Here is a 22,335-nt window from a genome sequence, read left to right as displayed (position 1 = left end):
GCGTACGACCTCCAGATGGCAGGGACGGATTTTTTTAACCCTAACCCTAACCCTGTTTGACAGGTCCTCAGGAGGCCAGAGCTAAACCACGTCGACCCCCAGGCTACGGCCTCCAGCCTCAGACCAGGACTCCTGGCTTTTCTGCTCTATCCTGCTGCCTTTGCATCTATAAGGAGGGGATAGTGTTGAGCTTGTCAAACGTAACAGCTGTATTGCTCTGTACAACACTGTATTAGATTTGCGAGGGAAGGTATCTTGTGAAATGATTTAGTAGAAAGATCACAGAAGTTGTTGCATTTGAGTAATGGGTGTCTTATCAGTTTATTCTGGTGCTTTGCACTTACTGAGCAGCTCAATACCAACACAAGGGTCCTTTTCACTAAGTATAACTGGTCATTATTAATCTGCACTAAATCTGAAGAATAAAACATTTTTGACTGTTTAATACAAATGCTGCTTGCCCAAAGCAGACATCTGTGTGCTTTTGTCTTCATAGAAATGAAAATAGATAATTGTAGGCCTACTACAGTGACTTCGTGGGTCTTAATAATGGGGAAAGGTTGATATGAGGTTTAAGGGACACTACCTCTGACCACAGGGGAGCAATTACATAGCTTGTCATAGTGCCTTAATGCAGGGCCCATAAAACAACCGTCAACTCTAGGGCCATAACGGAGTGCAATGGGAACCACATGGGAACCACATTTACTAGTTCACATAGTGGTCTGTGAAAATGTATGTTACATGCATAATACAATTTAACTACATGTACAGGATACCAGACATCCTTTGAAATTGTGAATCTAAATGGGTCTCTTTATCGCATTCACTAGCTCCGCTTCCACTATGAAGGTGAACCATGACACAGTAAGATGGGGGGATCCCAGACTGACAAATGGCCTGTAAAGTCATTTTGTTCACTCACAGCAATGGACAGTTTCCAGGCATTGCACGAGATTAATAGCCAGACCGATGGGGAAAGCTGGAAAGATTCATTTGAGTTATTTCGTGTTTTGGTGTTTGACATGCATTTCGAGTGAGATCAATGGTGACAAATGGCTTAAAGTGGATAAGTAGTTGGCACCACAATATTAAGGGAGATTAACGGACAGGGGGAGAGAGAGAGCGTGACGGGGAGAGGAGGTGGTGATCAGCATAACAGTTCTCGCAACACCGAGGCCAGAATTCATCATTTTTAACAAAAGGAAGACGTTTGGGTTTAAATTGGGGATTTCAATTGGGTGAGTTCTGTTGGCGTACGTTCACATGGTAGCCTTTCATTTACACAGTGCATTTTAAAAGTGTATAATTAGATGGCCTAGAAGTCATTCAAACCCTTGTGCTATGCTTGGTAAATCCGCTAGCGAGCGCTTATGGTGCATGGGACGTCCAGGGTTGATGGGCATAATATGTGCCATATCTGATTAATATATATCTTAAAACTGACATGCTCTACTGCTTATTTGAAGTAATATTTGAGAGTAGCCTACCATTCACATTCTATTCCTTATTGTGAGCCATAGGTGTATTTTACGTATTAGGTGCTTAGCCGTTTCCACTGGTCCAAAGTTGGCGACACTTTAATTGGATCGATAATGTATTTTTATTCCAGTTTACTTTAACTAGGTGAAAAATAACTCTGACCAATTATTATACTATATTATACCTAAACTCGGACTTTCTGTCTGTGCATATGTCTAATGACCACCCCTCCCCCCTCCAAAGCTCCCTGCATGCGTGACAACCAGCTAATATGAAATGTTCCGCTTATTATATGAAAGTTTCCGCTTATTTCGGGTTTTAATAATTTTGGACGGGCACATTTGTGTCTTGTACCGTGTTTGCTTGGTAAGGGGTTAAATCCTGTTGTATCTGTTAGTGGTGCCAAAAATATCAAATTAGAGGAGATGTACTGCTATGATGTTGGATACAGTTTGCATGTTGGATGCAGTTTGCACGAGGCAGGCTTGATGATGATGACAATGGTGATGATGAATATGAGACAGTGCATTCCAGTCTCAGATGATCAACTTCTATTTTATTTAACTAACTCGCACAATAGAGAGGGCCATACAGTCAGCCAACAACATCCTGACCATAATGGAACTGTCTTTAGTTCACCACATAGCTTCTAAGCCTTGAACCCTCTCAAAGTCCCGCTGCCAGCTGTTCACCTCTCCTGTCATCTCTTTACCACAGCTAGTACGCTACTCTGTCCTCAGTTTCCTTGTTTGTACCTACTTGTTTTGCATTGTGTCTGGTCTGTGTCCCCCGTTAAGATATGACCCACATCACCAGTCCCAAAACAAGTCCCTCCCCATACAGTTAAAAGACAGCTGGATGGGTGTAAACAATAGCAGCGCCCCCTATACCAGCTGGCAGTAGCCTGAGAACTATTTCCCTGATAGCCATCCAATTCTTTCAGGTCTGCAGAAAGTTGTCAATAAGTGCCTATTATTAAGGGTGAGGAATCAGTTTGGGATTGGGTTTAGGATATGACCACCTGTTACAGATGGCCCAGTATAGTCCTACTCCAGTGTTTCCCAGTCCTTGTCCATGGGGTACACATTTTAGTTTTTGCCCTAACACTACACTGATTCAAATAATCAACTCATAATCAAGCTTTGATTATTTGAATCAGGTCACTGTGTAGTGCTAGGGGAAAATGTGCACTGCCTGGGGTCACCAGGACCAAGATTGGGAAACACATGGTCGGTCTTCTTGGTATCTAACCCACAAAACAGACAGGTTTGAAGATGTGTGCCATGATTATTTCCTACACACTTGTTGTTCAGAATCTAAACATAGAAGGCAGATGATAGTTCTTGGCAATCTGGTTACCAAACATTTTTTCCAGAGAAAGTCAGAAACATTTCAGTTTGTTAAGGTCTCATTTTGTGATGGCCCCTCAAGAATTTGGGTTGATGAACTCAAATCTCAATAAAATAAAATCAAACTTTATTTGTCTCATGCGCCAAATACAACAAGTGTAGACCTTACCGTGACATGTTTACTTACAAGCCCAACAGTGCAGTTCAAGAAGAGTTAAGAAAATATTGACCAAATAAACTAGTAAAAAATAATAAAAACTAACACAATAAAATAACAACAACAAGGCTATATACATGGGTACCGATACAGGGTCAACGTGTGGGGGTACAGGTTAGTCGAGGTACTTTGTACATGGAGGTAGGGGTGAAGTGACTATGCATAGATAATAAATAATGAGTAGCAGCAGTGTACAAAACAAATGTAAATAGTCCGGTGGCCATTTGACTAATTGTTCAGCAGTCTTATGGTTTGGGGGTATAAGCTATTAAGGAGCCTTTTGGTCCTAGACTTGGCGCTTCGATACCGCTTGCCGTGCGGTAGCAGAAAAAATAGTCTATGAATTGGGCGACTGGAGCATCTGACAATTTTTGGTCTTTCAACTGACACCGCCTAGTATATACAGTGGCAAGAAAAAGTATGTTAAACCCTTTGGAATTACCTGGATTTTTGCATAAATTGGTCATAAAATTTGATCTGATCTTCATCTAAGTCACAACAATAGGCAAACACAGTCTGCTTAAACTAATTACACACAAACAAGTATACGTTTTCATGTCTTTATTGAACACACTGTGTAAACATTCACAGTGTAGGGTGGGAGAAGTTTGTGAGCCCTAGGATTTAATAACTGGTTGACCCTCCTTTGGCAGCAATAACCTCAACCAAATGTTTCTTTAGATGCGGATCAGACCTGCACAACAGTCAGGAGGAATTTGGACCATTCATCTTGACAAAACTGTTTCAGTTCAGCAATATTCTTAGGATGTCTGGTGTGAACTGCTCTCGAGGTCATGCCATAGCATTTTAAATCGGGTTGAGGTTAGTACTCTGACTGCGCCACTCTCCAGAATGAGTATTTTCTTCTGTTGAAGACATTCTGTTGTTGATTTCCTTCTGTGTTTTGGGTTGTTGTCCTGTTGCATCACCCAACTTCTGTTGAGCTTCAATTGTCAGACAGACAGCCTTACAGATAGCCTCCTGCAAAATGTCTTGATAAACTTGGGAATTCATTTTTCCATCGATGATAGCAAGCTGTCCAGGCCATGAGGCAGCATGGCTGCCCCAAACCATGATGCTACCTCCGGCATTACTTTACAGTTGGGATGATGTGTTCCACCCAAACAACTCAACTTTAGTTTAATCTGGCCACAGAATATTTTGCCAGAAGCGCTGTAGAACATCCAGGTGCTCTCTTGCAAACTTCATACATGCAGCAAAAAGGTTTTGGACAGCAGTGGCTTCTTCTGTGGTGTCCTCCCATGAACACCATTCTTGTGGAGTGTTTTACATATCGTAGACTCGTCAACAGAGATGTTACCATGTTCCAGAGATTTCTGTAAGTCTTTAGCTGACACTAGGATTCTTTTTAACCTCATTGAGCATTCTGCGCTGTGCTCTTGCAGTCATCTTTGCTGTACGGCCACTGCTAGGGAGAGTAGCAACAGTGCTGAAATTTCTCTATTTATAGACAATTTGTCTTACTGTAGAGATACATTTGTAACCCTTTCCAGCTTTATGCAAGTCAACAATTCTTAATCTTAGGCCTTCTGAGATATGTTTTGTTTGAGGCAAGGTTCACATCAGGCAATGCTTCTTGTGAATAGCAAACAACATTTTTGTGAGTTTCTTTTATAGGGCACGGCAGCTCTAACCAACATCTCCAATCTCGTCTCATTGATTGGACTCCATGTTAGATAACTCCTGACTCCATTTAGCTTTTGGAAAAGTCATTAGCCTAGGGGTTCACATACTTTTTCCAACCTACACTATTTTCAATTATGTATTCAATATAAACAAGAAAAATACAATAATTTGTGTGTTATTAGTTTAAGCACACAGTGTTTGTCTATTGTTGTGACTAAGATGAAGATCAGATCCAATTTTATAACTAATTTATGCAGAAATTCAGGTAATTCCAAAATGTTCACATACTTTTTATTGCAGTTGTAGGTCCTGGATGGCAGGAAGCTTGGCCCCAGTGATGTACTGGGCCGTACGTACTACCCTCTGTCGCGCCTTACGGTCAGATGCCGAGAAGTTGCCATATTAGGCGGTGATGCAACCGGTCAGGATGCTCTCAATGGTGCAGCTGTAGAATTCTTTGAGGATCTGGGGACACATGCCAAATCTTTTCAGTCTACTGAGGGGGAAAAGGTGTTGTTGTGCCCTCTTAATGACTGTCTTGGTGTGTTTGGACCATGATAGTTTGTTGGTGATGTGGACACCAAGGAACTTGAAACTCTCGACCCGCTCCACTACAGCCCTGTCGATGTTAATGGGGGCCTTTAGGCAGGTTACCTTCTCTTCCTTGGGCACAGGGACTATGGCGGTCTGCTTGAAACATGTAGGTATTACAGACTCGGTCAGGGAGAGGTTGAAAATGTCAGTGAAGACACTTGCCAGTTGGTCCGAGCTTGCTTTGAGTGCACTTCTTGATAATCCGTCTGGCCCCACGGCTTTGTGAATGTTGACCTGTTTAAAGGTCTTGCTCACATCGCTTTCCCGAGAGCATTATCTCACAGTCGTCCAGTACAGCTGGTGCTCTCATTCATGTTTCAGTGTTGCTTGCCTCAAAGCAAGCATAAAAGGCATTTAGCTCGTAACTGGGCAGCTCATGTCTGGGTTTCCCTTTGTAGTCCTTAAAAGTTTTCAAGTCCTGCGACATCCGATGAGTGTCAGAGCCGATGTATTAGGATTCAGTCTTAATCCTGTATTGACGCTTTGCTTGTTTGATGGTTTTTCTGAGGGCATAGCAGGATTTATTTTAAGCGTCCGGATTAGTGTCCCGCTCCTTGAAAGCGGCAGCTCTAGCCTTTAGCTCGATGCGGATGTTGCCTGTAATCCATGGCTTCTGGTTGGGATATGTGCATACGATCACTGTGGGGACGACATCGATGCACTTACTGATGAAGCCGATGACTGAGGTGGTATACTCCTCAATGCCACTGGATTAATCCCGGAACATATTCCAGTCTGCAAAACAGTCCTGTAACGTAGCATCTGTGTCATCTGAGCACTATTGAGCTAGTCACTGGTACCTCCTGCTTCAGTTTTAGCTTTTTAGGAATCAGGAGGATATAATTCTGGTCAGATTTGGCTAATGGAAGGCAGGCTTTGTATGCATCTCTGTGTGTGGAGTAAAGGTGGTCCAGACTTTTTTACCTCTTGTTGCACATGTGACATGCTGGTAGAAATCAGGTAAAAATGGATTTAAGTTTGCCTGCATTAAAGTCCCTGGTCACCAGGAACGCCACTTCTGGATGAACATTTCAGTGGGTGGTTCAGGTAAGTCATGACATGGCAGAAGTTGTCACGTTCTGACCTTAGTTCTTTTGTTATGTCTTTGTTTTAGTATGGTCAGGGCGTGAGTTGGGTTGGTTGTCTATGTTCCTTTTTCTATGTGGTGTTTTTGTGTTTGGCCTGGTATGGTTCTCAATCAGAGGCAGGTGTCGTTAGTTGTCTCTGATTGAGAATCATACTTAGGTAGCCTTTTCCCACCTGTGTGGTGTGGGTGATTATTTTCTGTTGAGTGTTTGTATTCTGCACCAGACAGAACTGTTTCGGTTTCGTTTGTTCACTTTGTTGTTTTGTTCAGTATTCAATTTCTTTATTAAAAATATGGACACTTACTACGCTACGCATCGCTACTCACCTTCTTCCACCGACGACCGTTACACAAGTGGGGTGGTGGGCCTTTCCTCTTTTGTTCTTTGTGGCTCCTGTATTGTTCCTCATGCAAGGGGAGGGGGGGGCAATGACATCATAACTTTCCATCAAACCAAATCCTTGAATGCCCTACTCCTTGAAGTTTGCAGTTATGTAAAAAAAACTATTTTGCTCAAAACATATTTGAAGAATCTCAAATATAAAATATATTTTGATTTGTTTAACACTTTATTCTTTACTACATGATTCCATGTGTTATGTCATTATTTTGATGTCTTCACTATTATTCTACAATGTAGAAAATAGTTTAAAAAATAAAGAAAAACCCTTGAATAGTAGGTGTTTTAAAACTTTTTATCGCTAGTGTATATATGTGTCACGACTTCCGCCGAAGTCGGTCCCGCTCCTTGTTCGGGTGGTGTTCTGCGGTCGACGTCTCCGGTCTTCTAGCCATCACCACTCCACCTTTCATTTTCCATTTGTTTTGTCTTGATTTCCTGCACACCTGGTTTACATCTCCTCATAATTACTATGTGTATTTAGCCCTCTGTTCCCTCCATGTCTTCACAATACTCCATACTCCAATACTCCATGTGGGGTATTGTTTATTGTCAAGGTTGGCATGCTTCCGGCTGGTTTGCGCCGGGATCTGTTTTGAAGCCATGCTTTGTGGCAGCCGGTACTTTGTACTTTGTTGTTGTACTTTGTGCTGCCTCACTTGTTCTTTGGGCATTTGTTTTGTGATGTGGTTGCGTCAGTTGTAATAATGGCCTCAGTAAAAGTGCTTTGTCCACTCATCTCTGCTCTCCTGCGCCTGACTTCCATGCACCAGCTACACCCACCGTTTGATCATATGGTTGTATTGTCTGTCATGTGAAGTATTGGTCACAATATCAGTCCTCACATTCTCAATCCTAACCTTAACCTTTGCAAAAAACGAATGTATTACTGAATCTAGACAGGCACTTTCCAACATGAGTTCATCAATCCAAATTCTTAAGGAGATTATTTTGGCTCTACTTCATTCCAGAATAACTTTAACTGCCTGTGGCCCAATAAAATCAACCAGTAGCCTGTATAGCTAGGCCTATTCCATTGACCTTGTCCAGCACAAACCACTCCAAAGGCTTATGCTAGTATGTGACCATAAAACCCTTGGAATAACAGTGACTTTCGCCAAGACCGGAAGTGAAAAAAATAACCTTCCAACAGAGTGGTCAGTCAGGCATGTAAGCCCTAATCACTGACACGGTGATCTAGCATTTAACAAGCATCTAATCAGTAAGGTCCGGCCCTGACTCCCTGCATTCTGCCAGCATGATCCGTTTAAGGGAGTATACCACTGTGAGTGAGAAGTGGTGGCCAACCCTATGCTACTCAACCAAGCTAGCCCCCCTCTCACCGCATTGTGCACGTGTGTGTGTGCTTGTATGGGTGTGTTAGCGTGTGTGCGTGTGTGTGCGTGATCTTGACTGATGAAGTCACAAGCCTATTAGCCAGCAGTCTTATGTTTTGCCTCCCCTCACTCACCATCACATAGCTGTGCTTACTAATCCAGCGCTTATGCATTCTATCTGCTTGGATTTAACAGGTTAAGTTGACAAGTCACACATCAGATATTGTTATGGAAATGTGATTGTTGGTTGGATAACTAGGTGGGATCTGTCTGTGTGACAGCAGGTGATGTTGTGGGGGTTAATGGGAGTGGTTTAGGTTGGATAAGGGATAGTAGGGGATAGGAGAGAGCGAACTGAACTGTCCCTAATTTAGTTAAGCTCTGGGATTTGGGGATTACCTTTGGCAGTGAATCTTGTTACGTGTCTGTGCACAGTGAGAGGAGGACAGCAGATGTAGGAAGGTTGGAGTGTGTGTGGCATAATGCAGCCTTGCATGGAGGTATGCATATGCATATTTAACAGAGCAGGTCTTGTGTGCATATTAGTGTGTGTGTGTGTGTGTGTGTGTGTGCATGCATTTGTGTGTGCCAACAGCCAGCCTTTGATGGAGTCAGAGGGATTAGTGATGGACGCAGTGGGCTTAAGAATGAGAGTTTCACTGTACCTCAACACACTCACGTTATGAACCAAGAGAGAAAGGAGGGAGGGAGGGAGAACAAGATAGGGGGACACGGAAGGGAGGAGAGAGATAGAGTAACTGATAAGAGAAAGGGTTGGTGAGACGGAGTCAGGGGGTGAGGGGGGAGGTATGGAGGTAGATTTTTTTTTAGGATCCCCATTAGCTGAAGCCAATGGATACACCTGGTTCACATTCCCTCATCTGACTAAATGTATATATCCCTCTGTTCACCCCATGTCTGTGTGTGGAATTGCGCCGGGTATGTGTTTGACCTGTGTGTTTTGTTTATTGTACCATTTGTGTACTTTGGGCGTAATCGTTGTTTTCCTTGGGCATGAATAAAGTGCTCCTGTTATCACCCAACTCTGCTCTCCTTGCACCTGACTTTCCTTCAACCAGTTGCACACATCGTGACAGAATTCCACACCATCTATGGAGTCAGCAGGAGCAGGTACCCCTGTTGTAGGGGTCGAGGAGCGTGTCCGGGCGCACACGGCGATGCTCTACCATCTCGGCGCTGTCATGGATCGCGTAGTCCAGACAATGGATCGCTGGGAGAGACAGGGAGTCCCTCCAGCGCCCTCCCCAGCACAACAGTGGTCTCCACTACTCGCCTCTCTTGCACCTGGTCCCAGTGGGATTCGTCTCGCCCTTCCCGGGGAGTTTGATGGGACAGCGGCACGCTGCCAGGGGTTCCTGCTGCAGCTGGAACTGTATCTAGTGACCGTCTACCCGGCTCCTTCGGGATGTGAGAGGGTGTCCGCCCTCGTCTCGTGCCTCTCCGGGAAAGCCCTTGAGTGGGCCAATGCCGTGTGGGTAGAAGGAGATGCGGCGCTGGACCACTTTGTGGAGTTCACCCGTCGCTTCCATGCAGTCTTCGACCACGGTGAATGTCTTTTCCACCTGAGGCAGGGGACGAGGAGTGCCCAGGAGTTCGTCTTGTACTTTCGGACCCTGGCCACCGGAGCGGGATGGAACAACAGGTGCATGATCGACCACTATCGCTGAAGCCTGCAGGGATTTGGCCGGCAGGGACACCACCCTCATGTTTGATCAGCTGGTGGACCTGTCCATCTGGCTGGATAACCTGCTGGCCACCAGTGGATGTTCAGACGCAGCTCTGTTGGTTTCATCTCCCAACACCACCGTTCCGGTGCCTATGGGGCTGGGAGGTGCTGCACTCAGGGAGGCCGGAGGAGGGGCCTTCACGTGTACCATCTGTGGCAGCAGAGGGCACACTGCCGGTCGGTGTCTGGTTGGTTCCTCTGGGGGTCGAAGCAGCAGGCAGAGCACTCTGGCGTCACCCCAAGTGAGCCTTCACCATTCTCATCCAGGACCCTCTGTTGCCCACCTGTTATTGCAAGTTAACTCCCCGCATTCCCAGCATAAGGCGTTAGTTGATTCAGGCGTAGCTGTGAATTTCATAGACAGATCATTTGCCCATAGTTTAGGGATCCCCAATGTTCTAGTGGCTAAGCCCTTCCCAGTTCACGCCTTAGACAGTCAACCAATAGCGTCACGGTTAATTAGGGAGGCCACAACTCTCCTGGGTATGGTGACGCAGGGGGGTCACAAGGAGAGAATCAGTCTCTTCCTCATTGACTCTCCTGCGTTTCCCATGGTGCTAGGCCTGCCCTGGTTAGCTTGTCATGACCCCACTGTTTCATGGCAACGGCGGGCTCTCACGAGGTGGTTGCGAGAGTGCTCATGTGTAGGGGTTTCCGTTGGAGCTACTACGGTGGAAAGTCCAGACCAGGTCTCCACCATGCGCATTCCCACCAAATATTCCGATTTGGCTCTCGCCTTCTCCAAGAAGAAGGCGACTCAATTACCACCCCATCGTTGGGGGACTTGTGCGATAAACCTTCAGGTAGACGCCGCACTTCCCAGGTGTCACGTGTATCCCCTGTCACACGCGGAGACGTTGGCTATGGAGACATATTTCTCCAAATCTCTTTGTCAGGGGTACATTCGGTCCTCCACTTCACCTGCCTCCTCGAGTTTCTCGGTAGTATGGGAGCTGGACACGGACATTGAGCAGGCATTAAGCGCAGAGCCCGCTCCCTTCCAGTGTCCCGCTGGGCATCTGTACATTCCGCCTGCTGTCTGTGACCGGCTGATATATTGGGCCGACACGTCACCCTCCTCGGGTCATCCAGGCATTGGTCGGACAGTGCGCTGTCTGAGTGGGAAGTAATGGTGGCCCACCTCGGCTAAGGACATGAGGGTTTATGTTTCCTCCTGTCACCATTTCCGCCGAAGTTGGCTCCCCTGCCTGTTCGGGCGGTGCTCGGCGGTCGTCGTCACCGTCCTACTAGCCGCTACCGATCCCTTTTTCGTTTGTCTGTTGGTTTTGTCTTATTGGTTTCACCTGTGTGTATTTTAGTTTATTAGCTTCCCTATATATAGTAGGTTGTCCCACCCTTGTTTTGTGTGGGATTGTTTTTGTTACTCTGTTGGATTGTGGTTTTCATCTGGTTATTCTCCGGACTGTTTTGTCCTGTGTTTGGGATGGTCTATTCTATGCGCCCTGTGTGTTGGCGTGACCGTTTGTTTGCTGGAGAATAAATTCACGATATACTGAACCCTGCTCTCTGCGCCTGATTCCAATCCACCACTCCTAGTATCCCGTGACACCTCCTGCTCGGTGTGTGCCCAGTTTAAGGATCCTAGGCACCTGCCCAGAGGTAAGCTACACGCCTTAGCCATTCCACAACGGCCTCGGTCGATTTCCTTACCGATCTTCCTCCCTCACAGGGTAACACCACGGTCCACAACGACGATCCTGGTCATTTTTCCAAGTCCTGCCGTCTCCCTACGGCCGCACAGACTGCGGAGGCCTTGTTGACACACGTCTTCCGGCTCTAAGGGGTGCCTGAGGATATAGTGTCTGATCAGGGTCCCCAGTTCATTTCGAGGGTTTGGGGGCGTTCATGGAACGTCTGGGGGTCTCGATCAGCCTAACCTTGGGTTTTCACCACAAGATTAATGGACAGGTGGAGAGAGTGAACCAGGGTGTGGGTAGGTTTCTGCAGTCTTTTGCCAGGACCGGTCGGGGGAGTGGGCGGCGTTCGTGCACTGGGCCGAGATGGCTCGCTGCGCCACTCCTCCACTAACCTCTCCCCCTTCCAGGGGTACCAGCGCCTTGGCATCAGAGTCAGACCGAGGCTCCTGAGGTGGACGACTGGTTCAGGCGTGCGGAGGAGACCTATTTACCCCCATGTTCACCTCCAGCGGGCCGTGCTGCGCCAGAAGGCCAGCGCAGACCGTCACCGCAGTGAGGCTCCGGTGTTTGCACCGGGGGACCGGATCTGGCTCTAGACCCGAAACCTGCCCCTCCGCATGCCCTGCCGGAAGCTGGGGCCGCGTTTTGTTGGGCCATTTAACATCCTGAGGAGACTGAACGAGGTTAGTTAACGGTTATAGCTTCCCCCCGATTACCGTATTAACCCCTCGTTTCATGTGTCTCTCCTCAAGCCGGTGGTGACTGGTCCGCTCCAGGAATCTGAGGTGCGGGAGGTTCCTCCGCCCCCTTTGGACATTGAGGGGGCCCCGGCGTACATCGTTCCTTCCATCCTGGATTTGAGGCGTCGGTGGGGGGCCTTCAGTACCTCGTGGAGTGGGAGGGGTACGGGCCGGAGGAGAGGTGCTGGGTTCCGGTTGCAGATGTTTTGGATTCTGAACTGCTGCGGGAGTTTCACCGTCGCCCCGAGCCTCGTCCTTCGGGTCGAGGCCGGTGTCGGCGCGCCGCGGGAGCTGCGTGTCAAGGTGGGGGGTACTGTCACAACTTCCGTCGGCTCCTCTTCTTGTTCGGGTGGCAAGACAAATAGATCGACGTCACCGGCTTTCCAGCCATCGCCGCTCCATTTTTCATATATCTATTTGTCTTGTCTTTTCCATACACACCTGGTTTTCATTTCCCCAATCAATCTACTTGTATTTAACCCTCTGTTTCCCATCATGTTTGTGTGTAATTGTTTCATGTTATTGTGGTATTTTATTACGCGCTTTACTTTTGTTATGTTCTCTGTAAATGAGCGCGTTTGATTTATGTAGTGCTCTCGTTTTTCGGAACTAAAATAAAAGTTTGCCTACTCTCCTGCAGCTGACTTTGCCTCTAATACACCCGTTGACACTTTTCAAATTCAGGTCACTTCGAGCAGTTTGTTGATTCCATTGGTAAATAGCCCACCCAATCTACCTAACTCAACCCCATACTGTTTTTATTTTCTTTTCTGCTCTTTTGCACACCAGTATCTCTACTTGCACATCATCATCTGTTCATTTATTTATCACTACAATTTATCAATTGTAATTATTTGCTCCTATGGTCTATTTATTGCCTACCTCCTCATGCCTTTTGCACACACTGTATATAGACTTGCTTTTTTATATACTGTGTCATTGACTTGTTTGTTGTGTTATTGGCTTGTTTATTGTTTATTCCATGTGTAACTTTGTGTTGTTGTCTGTGTCACACTGCTTTGCTTTATCTTGACCAGGTCGCAGTTGTAAACGAGAACTTGTTCTCAACTTGCCTACCTGGTTAAATAAAGGTGAAATAAAAATAAATACAAATTCTACGTAGAATTGTAATTGTAACCAGCTGCAATAGGATTGTGAGTGCACAAACTTTGGGCATAAAGCTGTCCCAACATACAGTGTTGCCTACCAAAGGCAAACATGGATTTGTAATTTTACACAACAAGCTTTTTCAAATTCAGCTAACTTCGAGAAGTTTGTCAAGTGAACAAACTCTCACCCATAAGCTACATTTATTGTGCTTCTGAAGTCCACCCTACTCACAGAATAATGCTGATTAAGTTAACTTGGCTTTTTTACAATGAAGACAAACATGAATTTGTATTTTGACTCAACAAGTTTTAATACATTTAGTTTACTGTGAGCAAAGTTTGTTGAGTGAACAAACGTTCACTCATTATCTCAATTTATTGTCTTTCTTATGTTCACCAAACTCACAGATTAATGCTGATTAAGCATTGTACGAAGGGCTATTTAAATACATTTGATTTGATTAAGCAGTTGGTTAAGTTGGCTCTTTTACAGTACAACCCCTGGACCGGATGCTATTCTATCACAGGCCCTTAACTACCAATCTGTCTATTTAAAGCTGAGTGCCAACCAAGCAAAGGTGCATTGACTCAGTTTACTTACTTGCCATTTTTTGGGAAAAATGGTATGACTCAGCAGGGTACACTTTAAAATAAAGGTGCAATTTGGAACAAAATAAGGTTATTGAGAGCAATTCCGTATGGTAACCATTGTATGGTCTCTAGAGAACCTGTAATGGGATGGTTGTTTGAAGATTCATACAAAAAGGGTTTAAGCCTTATGTGCATATTATGTGCATATTTCCCAGGGCGCCTTTCCAGTGAATTTTAGTTAGAGATATGGTTGATGCTTTCAATCCTGAGACCTTCAACAAGTGAGACCTAAGTGAATATGCAAAAATTCACCAGCAATAGAGAATGCTGGGGAATATGATAATAATATCAACACTGGGGTTCCGTTACACCAATGGGTGTTAATTTAACTATTGAATCAACACTAGAAATGTTACACTGGAAAATAAACAGTTGTTAACACTAGCCACTTTGTTGTGAATCGAACACATCTGCAGGCTTCTACACATTTCTAGAACCTTTTAGAATTCTGAAGAAACGTAGAGGCCAGGTCAAGGACCTCACACTTAACTCAAATGTTCTTAAATGGTGGAAAGTTCTCCAAGGAACCTTAAGAGCTGAGGAACATCCATTTAAGAACCTTTCATTTTTTTCAGTGTTACGAACTCCAAACCTTCCAGTCTCAGGGCAGACACTCGAAACACACAAGGCCACTGAGTTGGTTAGGAGCAACCCTAACCCTATCTAGTTTACTTACTTAACATGATGTTTAGAATGTATGGCATGTTAAAATATTTCTTAAACTACTCGAAAGTGATTGCTCTTTTGTCTCCTCTGCCTTTTAGCTGAGCTGCGATGCAATTGGCCAGTGTGCAAGTGCGGCCCCGTCGGGCGGCTGAGGAGAGAGAAGAGCCGCCCCCAGGCCCCGCCCCTCCCTCCACTCATCACTCTGACCACCAGTTCAAGAATATGAAGAGCAAGTTCTTCAACGAACTCAACCACATGCCAAGTGAGCCCTGAACACAATGAACTCACACACACACATCCATCGCTCATTCTGTGTGTGTAATTTCGTTTCACATACAGTGGGGCAAAAAAGTATTTAGTCAGCCACCAATTGTGCAAGTTCTCCCACTTAAAAAGATGAGAGACGCCTGTAATTTTCATCATAGGTACACTTCAACTATGACAGACAAAATGAGAAGAAAAAAAAACAGAAAATTTGGTCTTGGCCATAGTGGAGTTTGGAGTGTGACTGTTTGATGTTGTGGACAGGTGTCTTTTATACTGATAACAAGTTCAAACAGGTGCCATCAATACAGGTAACGAGTGGAGGACAGAGGAGCCTCTTAAAGAAGTTACAGGTCTGTGAGAGCCAGAAATCGTGCTTGTTTGTAGGTGACCAAATACTTATTTTCCACCATAATTTGCAAATAAATTCATTAAAAATCCTACAATGTGATTTTCTGGATTTTTTTCTTCTCATTTTGTCTGTCATAGTTGATGTGTACCTATGATGAAAATTACAGGCGTCTCTCATATTTTTAAGTGGGAGAACTTGCACAATTAGTGGCTGACTAAATACCTTTTTGCCCCACTGTAAATGTCCTCTCATTATTTCTTCTCTTTCATTTCATCCCCTGCTTTTCCTCCACTTATCACAGATCATAAACTCAAAAGTAAGTTAATATTGTTTTCACATCGCCTGTGCTCTCCTTTCCATCACTCCTCACAATAACATGTCCGATATCAATGTTCCATAACATAAGGCTACACAAGGCCTATGTATGTTGTGTTATACACTAGGTGTACAAAACATTAAGGACACCTGCTCTTTCCAGACATGACCAGGTGAATCCAGGTGACAGCTATGATCCCTTTGAATGTTTGTTTTACAAAGTCTTTATATAATGTATAGTCTGTTTTCCCCTGACTGTAATGTTTGGATACTCTGTTGTATACTCTGTTTTTCTATATTGTATATTTTGAGTTGCTTTAAAAAAAGGCCCCCCAAAAAATACATGATCCTTTATTGATGTCACTTCTTAAATCCACTTCAATCAGTGTAGATTAAGGGGAGGAGACAAGTTAAAGAAGGATTTTTAAGCCTTGAGACAATTGAGAAATGGATTGTGTATGTATGCCATTCAGAGGGTGAATGGGCAAGACAAAATATTTAAGTGCCTTTGAACAGGATATTGTAGTAGGTGCCAGGTGCACTGGTTGGTGTCAAGAACTGTAACACCGCTGGATTTTTCCACACTTAACAGTTTCCCATGTGTATCAACAATGGTCCATCACCGAAAGGACATCCAGCCAATTTGACACAACTTTTGGGAGGCATTGGAGTCAACATCCCTGTGGAATGCTTTCTCCACCTTGTAGAGTCCATGCCCCGATGTATTGAAGCTGTCCTGAGGGCAAAAGGGGGAGGGTGAAACTCAATATTAGGAAGTTGTCCTTAAACCTGTTAATCCTACCCCCTACTTTTTCGAACATTCTGTTAAAAATCGCGCAACATTTCTGCTACTGATGCCAAGAATATAGTATATGCATATGATTAGTATGTGTGGATAGAAAACACTCGTTTCTAAAACTGGTTAAATCACGGCTGTGACTATAACAGAGGGTGCGTTTCATCAAAAAGCGCAGGAAAATCTGATCACTGAAAATGGGAAAATATATCCATGCGCGACTTGAACCCATTGATAAAGGTGAACCACATTTAATGGGGCTGAGGTTGCAATACATACAGCTTCCACACGTTGTCTAGAGTCTTGTCATTTGCCTAGGCTTTGTTTCTTGGTCAAACAGACGCAAGGCAACGCATTTCTTCCGGTCTCCGACCGGATATTTTGGTTGAGAATTACCCGGACATATCTATTCGATGATAAATCATTCGTGGCAGTTGGGTTTCTCCTCGGAAGCAAATGGAAAAATACACGCAGCTGGAGATTACGCAATAATTGCGACGGAGGACACCAAGCGAGCACCTGGTAGATGTAGTGTAAAATGGTCAATCTTCCAATGATATGCCTACAAATACGTCACAATGCTGCAGACACCTTGGGGAAATGACAGAAAGTGTAAGCTCATTCCCTGGCGCATTCACAGCCATATAAGGAGACATTGGAACACAAGCGCCTTCAAAATCTGGGGCATTTCCTGTTTGAAATGTCATCTTGGTTTCGCCTGTAGCATCAGTTCTGTGGCACTCATAGATAATACCTTTGCAGTTTTGGAAACGTCAGAGTGTTTTCTTTCCAAAGCTTATATGCATTATATGCATAGTCGAGCATCTTTTTGTGACAAAATATCTTGTTTAAAACGGGAACTTTTTTTATCCAAAAATTAAAAGAGCGCCCCCTATATCGAAGAAGTTCATGTTTTGTACACTCAGTGTATATGTCATAACCCTACATAAGGCCTATGTACAGTATGTTGTATAATAGATAGCATAAGGCTACATAAGTATTATATGTATGTTATATGTATGTTGTTATGTATGTTGTATTATAGATATCACAAGGCTATATAAGGCCTATGTCTATCTCTCCCCCAGTGCCCATGTGGGCAATAGGAGCGATAGTGTTGGTGGTGCTGGCTCTGGTGGCCTGTCTAGGTTTCTGTATCTGGAAGAAGTGCATCAACAAGGGCAAGAAGCCCAAGAAAGCACGCGAGAGGAAAGGAGGCCGAGGCAGAAGAAAGAAGGAGGGAGCCGGAGAAGGAGAGGAGGGCAAGGTGAGAGGAGAGGAGACAGAAGGAGGGAGGGCAATATAGTGTGTGGTGTAATGGGTTCAAGTACCTAATTTGCAACTGGGTTTGAAATTATCTGAAGTGATTTCCAGATGTAATGTCAGTGACTGTGTGAAGAGAGAGACTAATGCAGTGGCTGTGTAATGATACCTGTGATAAATAATTAATTTGATGTTCTCTCTCATTTAGGAAGGAGAAGGTAAGGAAGGAGAGGAGGAGGAAAAAGAGAATTTCGGAAAACTGGAGTTCACCCTGGACTACAACTTCACTGACAACCAGGTGTGTGTCTGTGTGTGTGTGTGTGTGTGCATTTGTGTGCATTCTTTTGTATGCATTTCTGTCTTGTCCTCCTTGACATTTGACCTACTTGAAGTGAAGTGTCTGACTAATAACACGTCTAAAGGCTCTCTGACCTCTGTTCTTTGTCTGCTCAGCTCTCAGCTTTAATCTCTGACCTCATATTTGTGTCCTCAGTGACCTATGACCTTTTCCTCTTAACGGCTGAGCATTAAGCTGTGACCTTTAGAGGGGACATTTTCTATCCGCTAAATCGCTCTTACATTTAAAAGTCAGTTTAATTGCACTGCGCTATTATGCGGCTTGAATTGAATCCCGGAAAACATTGCATATATGTGACAAATGAAATAATTTTGGGAATGAAGTCCTGTGCCGTTGTTTTGAAGTGTTCCATTTGTGTTTGGAAAAATCTCAGGTGTAATTTCGCTGCGTTTCCGATTGAGAAGTCATTTGCAGCATTTATCATTCCCTTTAAAAGCTGCATTGCAATCCCCATATGGATTGAATCCCAGCTGAAATCCGCCTAAGTTATCACTGTGTTCAGATCTTACCTCTAACCTCTTACCTCTAACCTTTTCCCCCTCTCTGCCCCCTCTCACAGCTGATTGTGGGTATCCTGCAGGCGGAAAACCTGCCAGCCATGGACATGGGCGGCACCTCAGACCCCTATGTCAAGGTCTACATGCTGCCAGACAAGAAGAAGAAGTTTGAGACCAAAGTCCAGCGCAAGAATCTCTGCCCAGTGTTCAATGAAACCTTCATCTTCAAGGTCAGTATGGGGTGCTGGAGAACAGACAGTGATATAGAGATGTTGTATTCATTCATGTGTATATGTAAAATCCTTAGAAAAGCTCTTACAGTACTGAGGTTTATGTAGTCGAGAACACTCTGTCTTGACCGTCTCCTCCCTGTTCTTTGTGTTCCTCCACAGATCCCCTACCAGGAGCTGGGCGGTCAGACTCTGGTCCTACAGGTCTTTGACTTTGATCGCTTTGGTAAACACGACGTGATTGGACAGATCTCCATCCCCATGAACAGTGTGGACCTGGCTCAGCCACTCCACGAATGGAGGGATCTGGTTGGAGGAGAGAAAGAGGAGGTGAGGACAGAAATACAGTCTGTTTTGGTTTAGGGTGCATGCTTTTTTTTACGTCTACCTGTCTGTGTCTGTCTGTCTCTGCATATCAAACTATATCGAATTGTCTGTTTTAATATATCTTTCTATCTATGTGCCTGTTTGTGTTTGTCTGGTCACAGGTAGAGAAGCTAGGGGACATCTGTATCTCTCTGCGCTACGTCCCCACGGCCGGTAAATTGACCATCAACATCATGGAGGCCAAGCACCTGAAGGCGATGGACTGCGGAGGCTTGTCAGGTGACCTTCTATTAGTCCTTACACTCTCCTAGTCAATACTAGCCATGCTGTGACGTTTCACTCTTTTTTTTCAAAACGAGACATTCTGTGATGGTAAACTCAACTAGCTAATAGTAGCCATGCTGTGACCTATTAATGACATCTGGTTGCCTACATTTTGTTGAAGTAATTCAACTTAAACCATTGGGCAGCATTACAGAGTTGCAGACACTACACATTAATTTACTGCATAATCATTTGTTCTGACAGTCTTTCATCCAAGTGGCTCACCCTCTGTTTGACCTCTGTGACTAACATTCCTCTCTACCCCATGGCTTCTCCTACCAGATCCCTTCGTTAAAGTGGTGCTGCAGCACCAAGGCAAGCGGCTGAAGAAGAAGAAGACAACAGTCAAACAGAACACTCTGAACCCCTACTTCAACGAAAGCTTCAGCTTCGAGATTCCATTTGGCCAAATACAGGCATGTACAACAAACTTCCCATAAGGAAGACATCTTGGGGTTGTGATAACAGGTTTTCCTGTGGGTTGGGCGACCTGTGTTTGAGGACTCTCCCGGTGTTTCTCTAGAACATTGCACTCTCCTGCCATTTCCTGCTATATGTTGAACAACACTGTACATGTGGTGGTATTTTGATTTCATCTGACTTTTTAAACTTGATGTTTTTTTGCTCTTCCCTTTCCCTCTTGCAGAAAGTCCAAGTGTTGATCACAGTGTACGATTACGACAAGCTGGGCAGCAACGACGCCATCGGGAAGGTTTGGATCGGCTTCGGTGCCTCAGGGGTGGGCCTTCGCCATTGGTCAGACATGCTGGCCAATCCAAGACGTCCCGTAGCCCAGTGGCACGCCCTGTGTCCTGAGGAGGAGGTGGACGAGGCCCTGAAGAAACCCATCCGCTAAACGTACACTGACACGTCACTGAACATTCTTGTACATGTTAAAACAAACAACATAAGACACAACAACCCACCTGACATTTCTGATAATTTTTTTCTGGTACTCTCTCCTTCCTTATTATTCTCCATAGAAAATCAAAAGAATACTTATTTTGCATATGAACTAATTGTACTGTTTGTTTTTACTTTTGTGTCCCTTCTGACCATTTTGATGTTAAGTTATGAGTATGGCTGACTGTTTTGTGCTTTTGTGTATGACTGTGTGCACGTGTTTCTGTGTGCGTGTGTTCGTATTAAACCATAGTTCATGAAAGCTTTCTCTTATTTATCTCCTGAATGTAACGTGAGCGGTTGTAAATTACTAAATAAATAATTCCCCAAATTACCCAATGGATGGTCAGATAGATTTGCAATCTTAAGTATTTATTTATTTAATCCTTATTACAGATGAGCCCTGAATTACATTCGATCACACCGACAGTGTCATTGCATTTTGGTACACCAGAATTATATTATTTTCCAATGAAACACTGCGTTTGCCTTGCAGTATTGCTTTGCAGAGGCAGTTGCAGTGTCGGTGTGGTGCACACTTTGGATTTATCAAACATATGCGTCAAACTGTACATGTAGACAGCTTAACAAGTTGTATTTACAGCTTGAGCAGAATCTGTGGGATGGCTGGATAATTTCTACGTCCTCTTCCCTCCCCACACCCACACCATCCCTCCCTGTCTGTCTGTCGGATGGACGCACTGGACTGGCCTCAGCCAAACATGTGAGCAGGGATTTAGGGAGGAGGAGCTGGGGAAGATATGCAGTGCTAGTCAAAGGTTTGGGCACACCTACTCATTGAAGGGTTTTTCTTAATTTGACTATTTTCTACATTGTAGAATTATAGTGAAGACATCAAAACTATGAAATAACACATAGTAGTAACAAAAAAGTGTGAAACAAATCAAAATATATTTAATATTTGAGATTCTTCAAAGTAGCCACCCTTTGCCATGATGACAGCTTTGCACATTCTTGGCATTCTCTCAACCAGCTTCATGAGGTAGTTACCTGGAATGTACTTCAATTAACAGGTGTGCCTTGTTAAAAGTTAATTTGTGGAATGTATTTCCTTCTTAATGTGTTTGAGCCAATCAGTTGTGTTATGACAAGGTATGGGTGGTATACAGAAGATAGCCCTATTTGGTAAAGGACCAAGTCCATATTATGGCAAGAAGAGCTCAAATAAGCAAAGAGAAACGACAATCCATCATTACTTTAAGACATGAAGGTCAGTCAATCAAGAGAATTTGCTGTCGCAAAAACCATCAAGTGCTATGATGAAACTGGCTCTCATGAGGACCTTCACAGGAAAGGAAGACCCAGAGTTACCTCTGCTTGTAATGACATTCGTCTGTTGTATGAAGAGAGTCAGACCGAAATGCAGCGTGTAGGTTACTCATGACTTTAATGAAAATAATCGCGGTACATGAAATAACTGTATATGAAAACAACAAACGAAACGTGAAACCTATTACAGCCTATCTGGTGACTACAACACTAAGACAGGAACAAACACCCACAAATTACAACGCGAAAGTCAGGCTGTCTAAATACGGTTCTCAATCAGAGACAACGACAAGCACCTGACTCTGATTGAGAATCGCCCCAGGCAGCCAAGCCTAACTAGACACACCCCTAATCATACACAATCCCAATACTACAAACCCCAATACGAAACACAACATATAAACCCATGTCACACCATGGCTTACCCAAACATATACCAAAAACACAAAATACAATGACCAAGGCGTGACACTGCTGCAGAGGATAAGTTCATTAGAGTTACCAGCCTCAGAAATCATCAATTAATTGCACCTCAGATTGCAACCCAAATAAATGCACATAGTTCAAGTAACAGACACATCTCAACATCAACTGTTCTGATGAGACTGTGTGAATCAGGCCTTCATGGTCAAATTTCTGCAAAGAAACCACTACTAAAGGACACCAATAAGAAGAAGAGATTTGCTTGGGCCAAGAAACATGAGCAATAGACATTAGAACAGTGGAAATCTG

The 22,335-nt window shown here is 44.3% G+C and overlaps 1 protein-coding gene across 3 annotated transcripts; it reads left to right on the top strand.

The window, feature by feature from the left end:
• The first annotated feature begins 1,106 nt into the window (after nt 1-1,106).
• On the top strand, nt 1,107-20,654 carry LOC124037130 (synaptotagmin-2-like). Of its 3 annotated transcripts, none has more exons than XM_046351786.1 (10): nt 1,107-1,241; nt 14,783-14,946; nt 15,602-15,616; nt 17,500-17,678; nt 17,883-17,972; nt 18,592-18,759; nt 18,922-19,089; nt 19,248-19,365; nt 19,693-19,826; nt 20,057-20,654. In XM_046351786.1, the coding sequence occupies exons 2-10, from the start codon at nt 14,793-14,795 to the stop codon at nt 20,264-20,266; spliced, it is 1,236 nt and encodes a 411-aa protein (XP_046207742.1). In that variant the 5' UTR covers nt 1,107-1,241; nt 14,783-14,792; the 3' UTR covers nt 20,267-20,654. The 3 variants fall into 3 exon arrangements, with proteins under 3 accessions (XP_046207742.1, XP_046207745.1, XP_046207743.1); XM_046351787.1 differs by lacking the exon at nt 1,107-1,241 and adding an exon at nt 6,185-6,336; XM_046351789.1 differs by lacking the exon at nt 15,602-15,616.
• Nucleotides 20,655-22,335: the final 1,681 nt, after the last annotated feature.

Source organism: Oncorhynchus gorbuscha, linkage group LG06 (genome assembly GCF_021184085.1).
Source record: "Oncorhynchus gorbuscha isolate QuinsamMale2020 ecotype Even-year linkage group LG06, OgorEven_v1.0, whole genome shotgun sequence".
Classification (NCBI taxonomy): Eukaryota; Metazoa; Chordata; class Actinopteri; order Salmoniformes; family Salmonidae; genus Oncorhynchus; species Oncorhynchus gorbuscha.
The sequence above is the reverse complement of the archived record's forward strand: the minus strand, read 5'-3'. Positions and strand labels throughout refer to the sequence as shown.